This window comes from Macrotis lagotis, chromosome 1 (genome assembly GCF_037893015.1).
Source record: "Macrotis lagotis isolate mMagLag1 chromosome 1, bilby.v1.9.chrom.fasta, whole genome shotgun sequence".
NCBI lineage: Eukaryota > Metazoa > Chordata > Mammalia > Peramelemorphia > Peramelidae > Macrotis > Macrotis lagotis.
In genome coordinates, this window is record NC_133658.1 from 707,608,386 (window position 1) to 707,629,294 (window position 20,909).

General features: G+C 33.0%; 1 protein-coding gene across 23 annotated transcripts in view; it reads left to right on the top strand.

The window, feature by feature from the left end:
* BAZ2B (bromodomain adjacent to zinc finger domain 2B) overlaps positions 1 to 20,909 on the top strand; it is a 341,329-nt gene that overhangs the window by 217,101 nt on the left and 103,319 nt on the right. For 18 of the 23 annotated variants that reach the window (XM_074215885.1, XM_074215897.1, XM_074215888.1 and 15 more), the window contains 7 exons: positions 2,220 to 2,387; positions 3,349 to 3,542; positions 12,621 to 12,827; positions 13,332 to 13,727; positions 16,622 to 17,240; positions 18,735 to 19,031; positions 20,059 to 20,119. In XM_074215885.1, coding sequence (XP_074071986.1) covers positions 2,220 to 2,387; positions 3,349 to 3,542; positions 12,621 to 12,827; positions 13,332 to 13,727; positions 16,622 to 17,240; positions 18,735 to 19,031; positions 20,059 to 20,119 — 1,942 coding nt within the window. The remainder of the gene's footprint in view (positions 1 to 2,219; positions 2,388 to 3,348; positions 3,543 to 12,620; positions 12,828 to 13,331; positions 13,728 to 16,621; positions 17,241 to 18,734; positions 19,032 to 20,058; positions 20,120 to 20,909) is intronic. The other 5 variants (XM_074215889.1, XM_074215890.1, XM_074215903.1 and 2 more) reach the window with 1 other exon arrangement.

Sequence of the window (20,909 nt, forward strand, 5' to 3'; positions counted from 1 at the left end):
CTCTCCATCCAAGATTATATTAACATTTTTTCATTGCTTTATAGTTAGCACTGTTATATCAGTGAGTTTACAATCTATTTACACCTCAAATTTTGATCAAATTACTACTTAGCCATACTTAATCTGTCTTGTGCTTATATGATGGTAATTTGTTTTAATTGAAATGTTAGATGTTTATAATTATCTATATTTGATTTCAACTTATTAGATTCAGACCTAAGGTTTTAGTTTATCATGATTTTTGGATACTATTATTCAATGTTTTAGCTTTCCCTTCATCTTTTTTTATTTGATAAGAATTCCATTGTCACTTTATTCAGTTATTTTTTTATCAATGACTAAGCCTGGAAGCAATAACAGATCCATAGGACATCTTTCCAACTTGACTTTGAACCATTCTTGACTAGTCACTGATTCTGGCTTCGTGAATTCATCTGAATTCATCTTAATTTTTTTGTCTAGGTCACATTTTTTCAGCAAGAATAGCATAAGATAGCTTTGCTAAAATATAGGTAGATATTCTGTTTCTACAATATATTTCTAATTTACCAGTTTAGTAAACCTGCTTCTCCCAAAAAGTAATAAAGTATGCACCTCAGCAACACAGATTTCAAAAAAAAAGGAAATTACTATGGCATGACTTATTCAACATACATTGGTGCTTTGTGATCATAACTTTCTTAGGAATTCTCATAACCATGTCATTAATAATACATTTTAGAAATTTTTTTACAGGAATTGAAGTCAGGTTTACTTGCCTGTAGTTCACAGATTCCATTTTCTTCCTATGTCTTTAAAAATCAGAACATTTACCCTTCTCCAACCCTACAGCATTTCTGCTGTTCTCTGTCTTTCAAATTTCACTGGCAATGACTTAGCAATCACATTAAGCAATTCTATCAGTTGACAGTATTGTAATCCATATGGGACAGAGTATTTGAATTCAACAAACTCATCTAGGGTCTACTTCTTTTGGGTAGTAATCCCAAATAGTCATTTTTGTTTTTTATTTCAAAGAACATTCTTCATGAAGACAGAAATAAAACAAAAGTTTAGTAATTTAACTGTTAGAAGTTGTTATTCTCATATAAACCTGGAACATCAATTCTACCCCTTAATAATTCTTCTTTTCTCCTAATCACTTTAAAAAGCACTCCTTGTTAGTATTAATTTTTCTTGCTAGCTTTTAGCATTTTGATACTTTTCTTACATTATCTTGCCATGCTTCTATACATAATTTTATTATCGACTTTTCCATCTGGAAGTCTTAAATTTAAAAGTTCATTGAGTTTTCTTTGTATATTCAACTTTTTTATAAAACTTGTTTTTCTTCATTAGTAACTTCTCTTTTTGTCTAAACAGCCTTGAACTATGGAACGACTTTAGTTTCTGAAATTATAATTTTATAAAAGTCTTTTGTTCAAAGATTTGTCAGATTTTTTAAAAGAAGTTATTTAAAGAGTTATATTCTAGTTGTTGAGCTATTGATTTCACTATTTTAGTTTGATAGACAGTAATTGTTTTCAAATATTTGTTAGGAGTTATGCAATTTAAAAAGAAAATTTCATTGAAGTGCCAATTCTTTCCATTTATATTAAAAGACTTCTTTGGGATGGGTGAGTGTGGGTGTATACATGTATCTACATGCATATAATATGTATATATTAAATTGTTGCATACTGCATTCTGAAATGATTTCAAGAAGACGTAATTAACATTTCTATGAATATTATTTACATCATTTGTACTATAATGGTTCAGGTTCACATTCTACATAAGTTGGTGGATTTGTGTTTGGTGTGAGTCAGATCATAACTTTGGGGGTTAAAAAAGAGAGGCAAATATAGTACCAAACATTTTAATCTTTTTTTTTACTTGAAAAGTTAATGGAGAATATATAGTTCAAGTTTTCCATGTTGTTTTTAAAAAACTCCAAACTCCTTTTTACATTCTTATTCTGTGAGAAGTTGCTAATGCACTTATGAAGGATTTGGTATGCTGATAGCTAGGGTCAGGAGAGTAAAATCAAAAGCACAAGTCTAATTTGTATGATCAACTTAATGTTTCATTTGTTTTCTTTTCCAGCAAGTTTGTCAGAATTAAAAGAGGCAGAGCTTCAAACATAAATTTGTCTTGAAAGTACACTTGCTTCTTTTTTTAAGATATTGTTCTGGCATGACTTTAATTGCAGAGATAATACACATGTTTGTTTATTTGAGGTGCAGAATGGTGGAGAACAGCAGATGTACATGCTCGATCAGGGGCAACCTTCTTTTCACCACTCCTGGGGATTCCACCACTGTTTGCTTCTTCAGCTCAGAATCATGACTCATCTTCATTCCATTCAAGGAATACAGGAAAAAATAATCGGAGTGGTCTAGAAAAAGGTAATACAAAATTGTCAAAATATTAGGAAACTTTGCACATGAAAACCATTTTCAGTGGTTTCTATGAGTTTTTCCCCAAGCATTTGTGTGTGCTTGTCTCCCCCCCAAAATTACTGTCTTTGAATTTAATCTCACTGTATGATAGTTGTGAAGTGTGAGTTTTATCTTTGTGTGTTGTACTTTAACTGAGGTTTAATTTATTTAGTTTGATGAATAAAAATAATGCCTTTGATATTGAGTATTAAATAATGTCCACTTAAAAATAAACAAAATTCCTTGGGTGGGCAGCCTAATGAAAAAATGTTTCACTGTGATAGAGTATTAAATAATCATTATGCCTGTCAGTCCTGATATAATTAAGATTCACAAGAATAGCCAGATCTAGGGGTAGGCAAGAGGAGGCAGCACATAACAAATCAACAAGCTCAAGGAAGGACTCCTTTTATATCATTTTTAAATGGACTTATAAATACTTTGTGGTATGCCTAGTCATGTACAGACAAAATGACAATGGATGGAGAGTCAGGATCAGGAATATCTGAGTTTAAGTTCTGTTTCTAATACCTACTGTGATCTTGGATAAATCATTTATCTCTTAATACCCCTAGGCAACTCTCCTAAGATTATACATTGCAGAGCTGGTAAAGAGTTTTCTTTATGAAGCTACTTGTCTGGGCCACATGTACTATAGTAGAAATTCAGAGCCTCTAACAGTTTCCTACTCTTGATTAGGGTTAAAAAAAATCACTCATTACCAATAGTATCTCAGAGGACTAGATTTGTTCATTACTTTTTGACATTTTGGAAATTGTCAATTTTTATGGGGGTTTTCTTAGGACTTAAAGTGGTTTTTGAAAAAGTTTTCTTCTCTTTAAACAGTGAAAAATTTCATAACTTCTTTTCAAAAGGAAAAAAAATATTTCTGTAATTGGTTTTTGAGATACTTTTTTTTTCCCCTAAGGTGTAAATGGGTCAGTAAATGGAAATAGTCCATCACCTGTATCTGGCATCAGTACATCTGTATTAGCTGCTACAGCTTCAAGTTCCACTGGACAAACAAAAGCTATGACTCCAGGAGGAGGAAGTCGCAAATGTAATCAGGATCAAACAAAAAATCAGCTTTTGGATGCCAGAGCTGACAAAATCAAAGATAAGGTAAATTACAATCTGAAAAAATATAAGACATGGTTATATATTTAACTATAGAGAAGATAAAAGACTAATTATCCACAAGTTAACTTTGTTATTAAATACTATGTGTTGTAGTTTTACCAAAATAAATGACTTTTTTTTTATCCTGGGGCAGTAATTCATGTATCTTCTGTTATACCACAAAGGTAAATGATTATGTGAATCTGAATTAAAGAAGCTGTGTCAGCTCTATCCAAATATAGTATTGTACTTATCAATAATAAGTAATGATGCAAGAAGAGGATACTAACTCACCTTAGTCACATGCCATTAGGCAGGAGATTACAGTTTTTGATCTCTGAAAACCTGCTGGCTCCTCTTAAGTGCTTTGAATTACTTCCACCTAGGTCTGTGTACTTTACCTCATAGTTACAAGGTCATCATCTTCACTAAAAAGATTGTTTGAAAGGTCTGTTCGCTACAAAATGCCCTTAAAATCTAAAACAGACGTGTCTTTTTTCTATCATAAATGCATTGTCAGCATTCCATTCCAACATGGAGCCCTAATCCTATTGTTCCTTTGATCTCCTTGTACTGAACATAATTTTTAAATGACCTTTTTTTGCTGCTGTTCTTAGTACTCATGATCAGTCAGCCCCTGATCATTCTGAGCTTTAATATTCACTATAAAACTTTTTTTTCTGCCGCCTCTTTTTTCCTTCTTAAAGGTTTGTTGCTACATTTATATATACATATATATAATATAAAATTGTCACTTCTTAAATATATTCCCCTTTACTATGTTAAAACCTTTTAGAAGTGCAGTCTAATTTAAACAAATCAACCTTACATTCATAACATTACCACTATAATCTTCCTTATGTCACTTTTTTCCATGTAAAATCTTCAATAGCTTTATAATTCTTGCTCAGCAAATTTCAATTTTGACATTCAAGGCTTCCAAAGTCTGATCTCAACCAGCCTTTGTAGACTTTTTTCTGTTTCCCTCTTCTGTTCATTTCATGCTCTAGCAAAATCTGGTTTAACTCTCCATCCCCAGAGAATTCTCTATACTTTCCCATATTTATGCTTTTGTTTATGTCACACCCTTTGCCTGGAATCTCTTTTCACCCTCTTTTCTATTGAATTCCTACACATCTTCTAAGAAATATTTCAAATTTTATTCAATAGAGAAAGCCTCCCCTGATGTCCCTGTTGGCAATGAATGATTCTTAATTCTTAATTCATAAACAATAATATTTTGTTTTATACCTCCTTAACATAATTATCATATATTATTGTATACTATTGTTATTTGTGTATACATTATTTCTCATATTAACAATGCAAGTTCTCTGAAAGTTTCTCATAGTGCCTAACACAATATTCTGCACCTACTGAGGAAAATGTTTTTTTAATTGAATCTTTTCTCCATTGCCTATACTCTTCTTGCTTGTGAAGAACTTTGTTTCACTGCTTTATCCTCCTTGTCTTTTATTTCCTCACAGTTCAATTTATTTACTTTATTTGTCTCTTTAAAATTCTTCACCCCCTTGCCCTCTCTCCCACTATTATCTTTCTAGGGGATGCCAAGCAGATGGGAAAATATTCTTTGTACCCTTGATCCTCTTTCTAAATTGATAATGGATTTCTGTGTGCTTCTAGTAATCTCAATAACCCATGATTGATTTTGATCACAAGGAAGTAACTTTTGCATTGTATACTAAATACTGGAGTTGTCCATATATTATTCCATAATATTGTCTTTCCTTCGATCTCTTGTGTACCAATACTATCGTCCCTGAAATCCTCAACTCTTTTCTAATCTTCAGCGTCCTGTTTGGTACTCCTAGGGCTACTAGTGCTATCATCATAATCATTATCATCATCAAATTCCTCAATCGTTAAAGACTTCATTTAAGTTCATATTTTAATATAGAAATCACTTTGTAAAACTAGATGTTGCTGTAGATATCCAGGTCTGGAATAAGGAAAACTCATCTTCCCGAGTTCAAATCTAGGTTCAGACATTTAATAGGTGTGACTCTGGGTAATTTACTCAACACTCAATCTTTTCAATGAACTAGACAAGGCAATGACAAACCACTCTGGTATCTTTGCCAAGAAAACCCCAGATGTGATCATGAAGAGTCAGATGCTACTGGAAAAATTACCTTGCCTATCTCATTTAACAAAAGATACTGTAGAAACTTCCCTGGTGTAACCATTTGTTTGGTTTTAATTGTGCTGCTCTATTTCCCAGAGGGTTTTTTAACATATACATTTACCTAACATCATATTGTCTGTCATGTGCTTTGTTTTTAGGTTTTTGCAAGGCAAATGGGGTGGGCCACACAGCTAGGTAATTATTAAGTGTCTGAGACCAGATTTGAACTCAGGTACTCCTGACTCCAGGGCCGGTGCTCTATCCTTTGTGCCACCTGGCCACCCCATGTCATGTAGCTTTTTGATGATTTCATTTTAATGTAGTTTGCACAATCCTTATTTCATCTCTCTTCTTATGTTGTTTCATATATATATGTATATGTATATGTATGTATTGTTTCACTTATAGTCTATTATTTAAGAGCCCCCCCCAAAATTTCTTTTCACCTAAAAGTTATTTCTTTTTTCCCCCAAAAGGGACTTTTGTTTTAAAAACTAATTTCTGGCATTTCTTTCCCTTTAATTATCCTCCTGATCTGAAATATCAGTTATGTAATCATATTCAGATGTGCTGTTTTTAATACTAGTTATTCATTTATTAAAGTGAAATGTACTATCTACTTTGAGGAAAAATTTTAGAAGAATTTATTTCTCTGGTTGTAAATATAAATATACTGACTCTTCATTTAGCAATTTAGGATAAATTTAACTTTTAACATTACCTTCCTGTTAGGAAATAAACTTCTGCTTAATAGTCCCCTGGACCTTAATGCAACATGTATGAAACACAACAATTTTCCCAGGAGCTAAGTCATTCCTGTCTATATACTCATTAAAAAATATTCAGGGGGTGGCTAGATGGCGCAGTAGATAGCACACTGGCCTTGGAGTCAGGAGTACCTGAGTTCAAATCCGGCCTTACAAACGTAATGCTTACCTAGCTGTGTGGCCTTGGGCAAGCCACTTAACCCCATTGTCTTGCAAAAACTAAATATATATATATATATATACACATATATATATATATTCAGGACTAAATTTATAATGGCAATAATTTCATTACCATTAAAAAGTAAATATCAGACTCATAATTTTCTATCAAATAGGTGAAAATCTGGTTATTAAATTTAATTATTCATTGCAGACTAATTACATAGTGCTAGCATAGAAATACAATGGCTACTCAAAAATTTCTTGTTCATGAAATTCAGTTTATTTTTTTTAAGGAAGTAAGGAAATAGATATTTATGTAGTTCCTGTTTTCTACTTATTTATAAATTTCTCATTTGATCCTCACACCAATCCATCATAGGAGGTAATAATATTATCCTATTTTATAGTTGAGGGAACTTGGTAGAAAGATCTCATTTATGCTTAAATGATAAGTTTCATTTTTGAACTTTCTACATAGTTCTTAGTTGTTGTTTTTTTTTTTTGCTTGTTTATTTTTAGTTTTTGCTAGGCAATGGGGACAAGTGGCTTACCCAAGGCCACACAGCTAGGTAATTATTAAGTGTCTGAGGCTGGATTTGAACTCAGGTACTCCTAACTCCAGGGCTGGGTGCTCTATTCACTGTGCCACCTAGCCGTCCCTCTTAGTTGTTTTTAAAAGTTTTCTACTTTAAAATGATCAAAACATAAAAATGGAAAAAATGAGGTTTGGATTTATTGAATTCAAATGCTCAAATGACTACTATTAATCCCTCTGAAATTATTTCCTTAGCCAGTAAAATGGAGATAAGAATCTAACTAGATAAGTACTACTTAAGTGTCTGAACTGTTGTGAATAAATCTATGAACCATAAGGTGTTATGTAAATTTGAGTTTTAATGTTAATCAATAAGCTACTTTATTATTTATGGATTTCTAAAGTTTTATGGTAGTTACTATTGTTTCCTCTTCAAAAGTCTTATTCCAAAATGTAGTCCCTGGGTCAAAGTTTCTTTCTTGACCCAATGAGAATCAACCCTCTGGAAACTTGTGATTCTTTTGAAATCCACCCACCTAAGCTCTGGGAAAATCAGTCAGTATGTGATCTTTTCTGGGATATCCACTCTTGTTTAAGAGTGCTTAGGTTTGCAGACTGTAAGACACAATAATTTTATTTGTAAAGTGATGACTACAGAAAGGATCATTATATAAACTTTTAAAGTAAAGCACACAATCCTCCAGTGAATTTCCTCCTTCCTGTTCTCTGTCTTCTATAGTGGCAGACTCACTGTGTGCTTCATTTCACTCTCAGAAAGGGAAAGGTCAAAAATTGCTCTTCCTAGTCACTCTCACCATCATATTTCTGCTTCACTTTGCTCACTGCTGTGGCTTTTACCTCTTCCAATGGTAAAGGATATGACCCTAGTTTTTAAAGGCTGTGCCTGGTGAATGCCATTTCTAATATTTCATCATTAGGTTTTGATATTCCTCAAATCACTTTCACCTGCTTTTTTTTTCTCTTGCTTTTTTTGTTTTCCTTTACTGTGATTTTCCATTCTTGAGCATAGGCACTATCTTTTTTTCTTATTGGTATCTTCAAGGCTTAGCATATAGTTTCTGGCACATTGTAAGCACTTAATAAATATTTATTGAATCAAAATTGAATATTAGGTTCTTCTGAGTCAGAAGGTTTTCAAGGAGAATCCTTTTGACATTACTACATGTCTGCTGATGGAGACCAGCCTAAGAAATCGAGAAACTCATGACCAGCTGGTTGAAAGGCAGTTAATCAATTCTGTGCCCACTGCAATCTATAAAACTCAGAAAAACACAAAAAGCAACTCTCAGTTCCAAATTTTTGTTCTTCTGCCTCTGCCTGGATGGTAATAGAAGAGGAGAAGAGGAGAATGGGGATTAAGAAACACATCATTTTAGAGCATCTAAAAACATTAGTCTAGTTGTTGGTATTCACAATGTGAGATTTTTAGTCAATGATGAATGAGGAGCTTAAATGAGCACTGACATTCTGTCTCTAAATGAAATGGGAATTTGCAACTAAATTGCTACACATAATTTGAAGGAGTAGTTCCTAGAGTACCTACATTAGTAACTAGGCAAGCTCACAAGTTCTCAGAAAAGCAAACTAAAGGAGTTGGTAGAGCTGATTTCATTATGTGCACACAGGAAACATTATTTTAATCAGTTAATCAACATGCAAACAACTCTGTTCAGACAAAATATATACAGGATAAATACTAGCTATAAATTAGATATAACCACTGAGGAAAGGTACTAGCTTTAAGGGGAATGGGAAACATTTTTTGTTGAAAGTGGGATTTTTAGTTGAACCTTGAAGGAAGTCAGGGAAGCCAGGAAGTGGAGAGAGAGAGGAGAAAAAGAATTCCAGGCATGTGGGTCACCGAGGAAAAAGGTTGGGAGATGGAATGTCTTACTTGAATAATAGCAAACAGGCTAGGGACCCACTGGACCGAATAGTACGTGGAGGGAAGTAAGAAGACTGGAAATGTAGGAAGAGAGTACAGGTAGTGAAAGGCTTTGAATGACAAATACAATTTTTATTTATAAAGAGCTACTGGACCTTGTTGAATAAGGGGGGTTACATGGTCTGCCTTGCATGGTCACTAATAGCTGAGTGAAAGATGTAGTCGATTAGGGAAATCAATCAGGAGACTATTGTAATAAGCCAGGTGTGTGTGGCAGAGGGGAGAATTGGATATATGCAAAAGATATTATGAAGGAAAAGGTCAATAGAACTTGACAACTGATTGTATATGGGGAAGAAAAAAAGAGTGAGTAGTTGAGGATGAGATGCTGATTATGAGCTTGGGTCTCTGGGAAGATGGGAACAAAATGGGATTTAGGGCAAAGATGATTTCAGTTTTGGATAAAATTCATTATACCTTTGTAAAGTAAGCAATATGTTATGGAAATTTGTAATTTCATCTTTTATGCTCTGTTATGAAATCGCTCTCTCTTTGGGGGGGTTAAGTTCACAATAAAGAAATGCTTCACTCACCCCTATAGATAAATATTAGAGAATATTCTGGGGGTGGTATCAGGATGCTACAGTCCTCCAAATCTGTATTCAAATTGGCATGATGGACTGGCAGTCCTCCAGATTGGATTGGCTATTTTGTTGCTCCACCAAAGATGGCTTCCTAGTCTCCCTTCCTTTGTAAAGTTCCTTCTCAGGTCTTTTTTAATGATATACCTTCCTTTGCAGTGGAGAGCAAAATGTTATTTTACCTTTGCTTACCAAATCTATACTTTGATATCTTTGAATGTGGTAATTGGCTAGGGAAGAGTGAAAATATAAAATCAGAATGTATCCTGGTTTACTAAAGATTAGCTAAAGTGTATCATATGAACGTTTTATCTATCATATTAGGTGCTACTTAATTATTTGAATCAGCTGGAAATTTATCTGTGGCGTTTTAATTAGGGAGAGGAGACATTTTAGCTGGCTTCAGTGGTAAAAACACAAAAGGCAAGAAACATGGATACTGCCCAGTGATTTGGTCATGAATGTTATGAATTCTTCCTCTTGAAATATTTGGCAAATACTAGAGGCTATCTTTGAGTTGTTCTCACAGTTTAGGAGTCAAAGGCCTTATAAAGACACTTCAGGTTTTCTCCTTTGAGATCCTAAGAGTAGGAGGAAAAGGCCTTAATTATTAGCATAGTTTTATGTGTTTTTATATACACATATTTGTGTGTGTGTATATTCATGACTATATCCTATAGCAAACAATAGTGATTCATTTGTGTTCCCCAAGAGGTACATAGAAATCACAAGCACTAAAGGACTTATCAAATTGTCCAATGGCCCAGCTGATCCAATAGATATTTTCCACCTTTTTAAATAGGTAAATACCCAGCACATTGAAATACTCATTGAATGGAATGCTATTTTAATAATAATAGTAAAGAAAAACAACTATAAAAATAGCTTATGTGTGCTTTGCAAGTTATGGAGTACACTGGCAGGATAACCATTATTTCTTTTTTATTTTAAGATGAGGATACTGAATATTGGAGAAGTTAAGTGATTTTTTCAGAGTGTTATGACCATGTGCTTGGAGCTCAGATCTCAAACCATGTGTTATGACTTCTTTGTTCTTTCTACTCTACATGTTGCCTAAAAATGATGTTTCCAATATCATGAAACAGTTTCCCCTTTATGTATTGAATTTCACCTCTGCTACCAAATCTGCAAATTTAATTAGAACATATATATATAAAATTATCTCATAAAAATTCTTAGAATTTCAAAAGTTGCATTTGAATAGTTTTTTAAAAAGCAAATAGCACAAGTCATTGAAGTCTGAGAAAGACAGGAAAGCAAAATTATTTCATTAAAATGTGAATCTGAGTTCTATTGGTTGCTTTGTTTCTCTTTTGCTATATGTCACTGTGTGTGTGCGTATTTTGTGTGTATATGTATCTGTGTGAGTAAGTGTTTGAAGATCTTAGAATGTTTAAGAGGGGAGTTCTTCTGGACTTCCCTCTGCAAATTTATTAAGCATATAATAAATACTTTTCAATGATAATAATGATGATTATAATGGATATTGAATCTATTTCTGCAAATCACAAGGGAATATACTTTCTTAAAAGCTATGGCAGAGTTGTTTACCATATAGTTGCAGTGATTCTTTCTAGGTGATGTGCTGTTTGGATATCCTTTAGAAGAAAAGAGCTATATCTTGGCAGGATCAGGGGTTCAAATTCTAATGAGTTCCAAAAATTTGTTAAGAAAGTAAGAGGAAATTATAATTTGATCTTTGGGGATTGTTTTGCAAACAATGATTTTTTTTTTTTTACTTTGACCTTAGAGTAGTATATGCCATTATTACTAAATATGCTAATGAAGCTTTAATTCCACTTATAATAACAGTTCTGTGAATCAAGGTGCTCATCTTCTCTATCCAAAGCAAGATACCATTTGGAAATGAAATGTGATAGGTAGGTAGGCAGGCATCTTTTTTTTAAGATTTTTGCAAGGCAAATGGGGTTAAGTGGCTTGCCCAAGGCCACACGGCTAGGTAATTATTAAGTGTCTGAGGCTGGATTTGAATTCAGGTACTCCTGACTTCAGGGCTAGTGCTCTATCCACTGCAACACCTAACTGCCCTGGTAAGCATTTTTTAATAATGGTAGCAAAGAACAATAACTATAAAAATAGCTTATGTGTCCTTTGCAACTAGTGAGAAAAGAATGTTTTATTGACAAGAAACAGAACCATGGATATTTATTTGGTTATGTTCTGATATACATTGAACAATTTTATGATGCTATAATATTATGTAATGAATAATATTTTCTTTATGAAAAAATTAGCCTCTTTATTTTGTACATGTATATGCCTGGTCAAGCATTTATTTCCCTTCATATTGAACAGATGACCCGGCAAGTGAAAACATGGGGATTAAACACATTTGGGCACCACTGTGATAGAAAAATGAGCATTTCCCTAATTTTAGCATTCCCAATAGCCTCAGTCATCAAAGCTATTAGCCTCTTGAACCAATTGCTATCCTTTGCAAAGAAAAAAATAATAGAACTAATTTATAATTTCAGTTTCTTCCAAACTAAAATTATAATAAGGAAAATAACACTTAAATATATTTTTTAAAATATTCATTTTAAACTTGCCTTACATATCCATCAGTAATATATAACTTCATTTTTTTGTTTCAGAAACTTAATAGAAACCAAGAACTGTGTCATTGATATTGTTTTCTAACATCCTTTATGGGCAAGCTATTAACAGGCTAGATTGAGGGCTTCCCTCTGAGTAAATTCATTTGGATCAGTTGGATTCAGTTAGATCCATTTATTCCATTAGATTCATTATATTTATCATTTGTGAAATTTCCTTTCTTCTTTCATTTCCAGAATGATACATCATTTGTATATATTTGTATACTAAAAATTGAGTTCCATTTTGAAAAGAGTCCTGATAAAGTGTTTGTCTTTCCCCAGAAACCAAGAAAGAAAGCCATGGAAAGTTCAAGCAACAGTGACAGTGACTCGGGCACATCCTCAGACACTTCGAGTGAAGGCATCAGTAGCAGTGACTCAGATGATTTGGAGGAAGATGAAGAGGAAGAAGAAGACCAAACTGTTGAAGAAAGTGAAGATGATGATTCTGATTCAGAAAGCGAAGCACAACATAAAAATAAAACCAAGGTATACTGCCATATCTAGATTTTTGTGCTTTTAATTTTAGATGAACAGATTTATGTTGACTGTGAATCAATTATACAAAGTGGTTTTTAAAATAAAGTTTTCTCCTTATTTTTATCATCTACTAAATACAAAGAGGGAACATGGAACAGTGAATAGAGGTCCAGTCTTTGAATCAAGTTCTTTCTTTTAACATATGTTATCTATGTGACCTTGGTCAAGTCACTTAGCTCTAAGTGCCCCTAGGCCTCTGAGCCCATAATTAACCTACAAAATATTGATTCACTTAAGAGGAACAGGTTTTTCCATTCCCAGGAGCTGCAGTTTTTCCAAGTAGAAAAAAAAATAGGAGATTGGTTAGAAAACATATGAACAAGAGAATTGTAGATTTTTGTGAAATATTTTTGCAGCTTTTTCATTTGATCAATAGAATTTTTATAATATCCCTTCTATTCTGTCATATTTGTTCTACAGATTTTTAAAATATTAAAAAATATTTCCTTACAGGTGCTATTGCATGGTATTATGGACCTGAAATCAGATGGACAAAAAGCAACTGAAAAGTCCCAAGAAAAAAGAATTCACCAGCCAATACCTCTTGTGTCTGAATCTCAGACTCACTCATCATTCCAATCCCAGCAAAAGCAGCCTCAGGTTTTGTCACAGCAGCTTCCCTTTATTTTCCAAAGCTCTCAGGCAAAGGAGGAATCTGTGAACAAACACACCAGTGTAATACAGTCTACGGGATTGGTGTCCAATGTGAAACCTTTGTCTTTGGTAAATCAAGCCAAAAAGGAAACTTACATGAAACTCGTAGTTCCTTCTCCTGATATACCCAAAGCAGGGAATAAAAATACCTCTGAAGAATCTAGCCCTTTGACCAGTGAATTGAGATCCAAACGGGTAAGCAAAAATTACTGGATTTTATGTTCAGTCTTGAGACTGAAATTGTAGCAGAAGTCTTTTGAACTATTTAATATGTAACACATATTTAATTATTGGAATTTTGTCTCACAAACTTCCAGAAAAATTGTAGATTAAAGAAAATTTTTAAATCAAAAAGGTTTTATGATAACATCGTAAATCTTCAATTTAAAGAAATATTGAAAAATTCAATTTCATTACCTCTTCATGCATCATAGAAAGAGAAACAATTTATGTTGTACTAGGAATGCATTAAATAGATTGAATACATATGGACACAAAAAATCTTGAGATAACCCACTGAATTCTGAAAATTAGCAAAAGACACCTTCTGCTCCAATATTAAATATAATAATGCTCACAAATTTGCAAAGGAATTTAAACAGTAAGAATTCTCATTTAGGAAACCAATATTAGCAGTCTTCAACATTTATTACAATTTTCAAGTTATGTTTGTTCATTATTTAAATGTTTATTTAAACATATGTTTATTATTAAACATTTATTAAGCCCCTACTTTGAATATTCAAGACATGATAGTGGATACTATGAGAGATTCAAAGACATCTCTCTGACATAAAGAAGCTTATGATATTGTACTAAAATGCAGAATTTTTTCAGAGAAGACTTTAAGCCCTAACTAAAATTCTGAGTTTGGAAAGCATTGGCTTGTCACCTCACTCATTCAATAGCCATACAAGTTCTTATTTGTTTTTTTTTCTTTATCCCCAGAGCTTCATGTGGAAGTAGGCTTGTAAATTAATAAAAAAATTAGACAAAGAGTCTCTGATTGCCTTTCACTACCATTATTTTATTATGCAAAGGTTCCTTGCAAAATCAACTCAAGTCATACCACACAGTCAAATTTACCACTGTGCCAACCTGAGTCAGGAGCCTGGGCATGATACATAACTGACTAGAGCATCACAAGGTTTTAGTTATGTTATTCACTGTTTTCCATATCAAAGCTTCATCTCTGCGGGAAGAATTTAACTTAGGAAATTCAAGCTTTTCTTTAGTTCTAAAAATGTATTAATAATTCCATTTGAGAATTAAATTTTTCATGTACTCTTTTTGATGATGGTTTAATGAAATTTAATTTGTTTTACTTGTATCAAAAAGATCCTCTAGAGCTAACAGTATTTCCCCCTTCATTTACAGAAATAAATTGCTTAGTACAATTGTAATTACTGATTTCCCCAATACCCTCATCAGTTCACAGAAAAATTTTTGTAAAGGTGCATTATTAAGTAGATAAAGTGGCACATGATACTATTTACTCCAACTAATTATCTTAAATTTCTCTTTAAAGTACATTTGTCTCTCTTCCAATGTTTCACAAATATTTACTGCCTATTTATTAAGGGTAAAGCATTAGATAAGGTGCTCTGGTTGGTTAGAAAAAATTTATTAGGGTTTAATTCCTTCCCTCAGCAAGTTTTCTCTGTAATAATGGTGATGACAGAAATGTCATTTATTTCAGATAAATTACTAACACTGTGTGATAAGTAGCAAAAGTTGCACTATGAGCAAAGAGGCATATGAGTTCAGATGAGGATGATAGTGCTTCTCTTTGGGTTATCAGAAAAGGTTTCATGGAAGATGACATTTTAAGTGTGCCTTGAAGAATGGATGATATTTCAGTTAGTAAAGGGTTCCTTCCATGTGGTAGGAGTGGCCTAAACAACTATAAACATTCTAGAAGAAATGTGTGGAGAATAGCATCACATTTGCTGAAATATAAATTATACATATGGAAGTTGGATTAGAGCCAGACATGACAGAATGACAAAATAAAGAGAAGATTTTATTTTGCTAGGTAGTAGTGTATGACTGGATGATTTTTTATGGTTAAAACAAGTCTGTAAGAGGATTAATCTGGAAAGTGGAAAGTGCCAGAGAGACTTCAGCTTAAATATTATCTCTTATAACTTATTAACTGTGATTATTTATATATACATATATATGTATGTATATATATATATATGTGTGTGTGTGTGTGTGTATACTATTTAATCTCCATGGCCCTCAGCTTTGTATGTGAAATGGAAATAATAATCTCTGTAATATTTACCTCACAGGATTGTTATCAGGATCAAATGAGATAACTTTTTTATATAACCAGAATATATAAGTCTTGAAAGGTTACAAAGATTTTACAAATATTATAACAACTATAAATAATAGGTGCTATTGTTATCCTTTCTTTATATTTTTAAAAAAAACTAAGACAGACAGAGGATAAGTGGATTTCCCCAAGTCACACAACGAAAAAGTATCCAAAGTAGGTTTTGAACTAAGATCTTCCTGACTCCAGGTCAAACCTAAATGAGTTACCTAACTGCTTTTGATGTAAATTATTTATATAAAGCATTTTGAAAACCCTAAAGTCCAATACAAAAGTTAGCTAAATGAGGTGAGACTAGAATAGTTAAAGACTAGTTAAGAGGCTATAAAGTAGTTTGATTATGACATAATGAGGACCTGAACCAGAGAGTTGACAATGGATATGAGTAGAAAAAGAAAATATTAAGAAGGAAAATGTGAAGAAGAAAAAAATGGTAGAAATTTTGATGACTAGATAGGGCCTCTAATTAGAGGTGGGATGGTGTGGAAGTTTAAAATGTCTCTTAAGTTTCAAGCCTGAACAAAGACAGTAGGAAAGGACTGGTGAAAAGGCAAACCAGATACAATAAGGTTGCCCAGTCCTCTAAGATCAAAAGCTTTTCTCTCCCACTGTATATTGCCTTAAAGTGATGGACATGTTACCACGTATGCATTTCTGTTCTCAAATACTGAAGGAAAATCCCAATCTTTTTTTGATAGGAGGAGGCAGTGGTACATTGTAGTATTGATTTTTTATGTTTCAACAGGAACAGTTCAAACAGACAGTCCCAGCACAGATAAAGAAACAAGAATCATCTAAGAGCCTGAAGAAGGTTATTGCAGCTTTGTCAAGTCCAAAAGCAATCTCTAGCTCACCAGCGCATCCCAAACAACCAACATTAGAAAATAACCACTCTAATCCATTCTTGACAAATGCACTTTTAGGTAATCACCAACCAAATGGAGTTATTCAAAGTGTCATCCAAGAAGCTCCTTTAGCACTTACCACCAAAAGTAAAACACAAAGTAAAATTAATGAAAATGTACCTACTTCAAGTAATATCCCTTTTTCTTCACCTGTAAATCTAAGTACATGTGGGAGAAAAACATCAGGCAATCGGACCACTGTAATGTCCTCTGCCTCTCCTGTGCTACATGGTCCAGGGAAGGAAAAATCAGTCAGCAATAATGTTATAACCACAGTAAATCCACAGCATCACCTTCCTTCTGCAAAATCCATAGTGGAACAGTTTAGAGGAACAGATTCAGATATTCCCAGTAGTAAAGACTCTGATGACTCAAATGATGAGGAGGATGAGGAGGATGAGGATGACGAGGATGATGATGAAGAGGATGAAGATGATGATTCTGATGACAGCCAATCAGGTAATTTTCTGTTTTTAAATGATTAAAAGTTTTACTATAATAGCTCTGTGAAAAAAAATATTTTCTATAGTCCTTTAACTTCACAAAGCTCACAATTGTAAATCCCTATATATATATATATATATATATATATATATATATATATAATCATTCAAATTTCTAGATGATCAGTATATTTTTAATCCTATATGCCTGCAAAAAAGTATTACTACTAAAAAATGCCTTCCTGCTGCATCAGTTTATCTTTTGCTTTGTCTCATTAGGTTGACATTGGACAAATTAACAACTTTAAAATTGATTCAGCTCATGCATATATTCACACAAAAAAATATTCAGCTGGCTTACATTGCATCTAGTCATAATCATTAGATACTATCTCCTCTCTTTCCACTACTGTTCATCATCTCATTAAGATTTTTTTTTTAAAATAGTGACTCAGCACCAATTAAATTTAATCAGAACTTACTCATGAACACAAATTTCTATGAAAATCTGTTTCACAAATTTACTTAAGTAAATTACCTGCCATTTATCATGATCATGTGATTGAGACATTTGCCATTCATTTGATTCTGGATGTTTAATTGACTTAAATTTTTCCTGTGCCTTAGTTTCTCCATTGTATTAAAATGATTTTGCACTCTCTAATCTGAGTTTATCATATGTATAGTGCAATGTAAAAAGTTTATGTGTTGTTTTAAAAAATTACAGAATATTAACAATATTTTAAATGTGACTATTAAAGTTATACACAGAAAATATTAGCAGCTAGGTGATGCCTGAGGGGAATTTAGACTTGAGTTTTAATCCTGCCTCAGCCACTTTCTAGCTGTGTAACACTGGGAAAGTCACTTAACCACTGTCTACATGTGTAAAATGGGGATAGTAATGGGAATAATACCTCCCAGAATTATTAGGAGGTTAAAATAAGAAAAATATTCGTAAAGCACTTTGCAAACCTTAAAATGCTACTAAATGCTACTATTGTTAATGTTTTATTATAATTATTATTATGCCCCTACTGATACAATTTTGACAGCTGGGAAGATACAAATTCAAATCTGATTTTAGACAATTAATTAGCTGTATGATCTTGGGCAATTTATTTAGCCTCTGTTTGTCTTAATCCACTGGAGAAGGAAAGGCAAACCACTTCGATATCTTTGCCAAGAAAACCCCATAGACAGTATTAACTTGCTGTGATTCGTGGGTTAATAAAGCATTGGAAATGACTGTGTAACCTGAACAACAACAAAATATAATTTTAACTGATGGAGGGTTCATACACATTTATAGAACACCTTCTTACATTCTGTAGGCACTTGTACCACATGATAGATTTACACACACACACACACACACACACACACACACACACACACACACACATGCTGGCTATTCAAACATTTTACTTGGTATGAGAATGGCCAAACTGGAATCTGGATTTCATGGGCCCAACATAATCTACAATTGCCTTTTTTTTCCCCTTTGTAGAATCAGATAGTAATTCTGAATCCGATACAGAAGGGTCAGAAGATGATGATGACGAGGATGATAAGGATCAAGATGAATCAGATAGTGATACTGAAGGAGAGAAACCCCCAATACAATTGAATAAAACATCTTCCTCTGTCAAAAGCTCTTCCATCAGTCTCACGGCTCACTCAACACCACTTAATCTCCAAGTATCCAAACCTCCAGGCTCTGCTCCTGCTGCTTTATGTCCTGAATCCCAGTCACCCGTTTTCCTCAGCACTCCTTCTTCTACACTTACTTCAAGTCCACACTGTGGTACTTAAACTTTATTTTTATCATTGTAAAATACAGTGTCAAAACTTAGGCAAGAATATTTATTTGTAAAAATGTTCTAAAGATAATCTCAGTGGAATAAAATGTACCTGGGTAAATGTTGGCTAGTTAAGGTTGAGACTATTTATTCTCTGAAGTTAAGAGCTTTTACCATATGATGCACCTAATTTAAGAAAGTGAACATTTTTTAGCTCTCGTTTTGGCTTTTTTAGTAACTGTAGATTTGTACTGTCATAGAAGTTGATTATAGATTCAAATTTTTAATCTATTTAAAAGGTGAATTTAAATTGTTCTTTGAGATCTAATTGGCCAACTCACCAGTTTATTGGACAAGGCTCTGACATAAATGTGTGTGTGTGTTTGTGTGTGTGTGTGTGTGTGTGTGTGTGTGTGTGTATCACAGACATAAATTGAGACTTTTAACTAAAGTGCTAACATTTGTCCATATAATTCTATTTTAAAAGACAAGGTTTTTTAATTCAGATTCATGTGATTTAAACTTTGTGGGCCTGCTTTCTAAAATATGTGTACATGAAATTATTGGATTTGTAGAAACTAAATACTGATGTCTTAGGTAAAAAGTTGCTCTGTAATCTATTCTTCGTTTAGACACTTTTATGTCCTACATCCTGCCTCAGTGATTTCTTCCATGGCAGACTAAATAGGAGAAGTTAATACATTCTTCAGGTTGTATTCTGTTTCTTTTTCTTAAAGAATGAGGACAGAATCAAAGATTGTTCAAGTCAAAGGGGATCTTAGAGGTCATTTCTTCTAGTCTCAAATATTTCAAAGAATTCCTTTGAATATAGCCCTAACAGATGGTATGCTCATTTTGAAAAACTGCTATACAAGTATTCCATGAAACCTGTCTAAAAGTCATGAAGCAATGTAACAAAATTATACTCTTTTCACATTGACAAAAGAGAGTATTTCATAAAAATTATAAAATGTAAATTGTTTACTTCCCTCTAAACTTTTTCTTATATTAATCAGTTGAACTTTCTTCAAGGTACTTCCAAAAGGAGGAGAGTAACAGATGAGCGGGAACTGCGCATTCCTTTGGAATATGGGTATGTTTAATGAGCTTGCTCTTCCCCCCCCAAAATATTTACTTAAAACATTGTTTCATAAGCATTATGCTTACTTTCCATTTCTTGCTCATTAGTAAAAAAAAAAAAGAAATTAAAAATGTTATTAAATCAGAGCACAGCTAATTTGTCCAAAAAGTAGTGGAAAAGAGATGCTAGTTTTTCACAAAATTGATATTGGAAGCAAACTGTAGGATATATAGAGTCAAGCATGGAGAAACATAGAACAACACAATGAAATGGGAACAGAAAAAAAGGCAAGAGAGCTGAAAATTAGTAATTGGTGGTTGAGGGCAGAATCTTAGGAAAGTAATACCAGGAATGATAAAGGAAGAGTTAAAAGCAAAATTAGGAAAACATAATGAAAAGAACAACCAAACAGTAATGACCACAGTGGGACTGAAATATAATATCAAATCATTATTAAAAATACATGAGCTAAATCTGATCAATACCATGATTCCTGACAATTCTAAGTTACTCAGGTTTGAGAACTATCTATCTCCAGATGGAGAAATGATGTTTTGTGTTAAGTGAAGGATTTTTTTTTCTCTTTATTTTTCTTGCTTTCTTTTCCCTCCCACGTATGACTGTGAAAATGTATTTTACATTACTTATATATTAGGAATATCAAAGTTTCTGCCTTCTGAATGGGTGGGGAAATGGGGGGAGGGAGGGAAAGAATCTAGAAATAAAATTTAAAAAATACATGAGTTGAGAAATAACTGAGAGGTAAATTTTTCTCTTTACATTGAAATTTCAAATGCAAAAT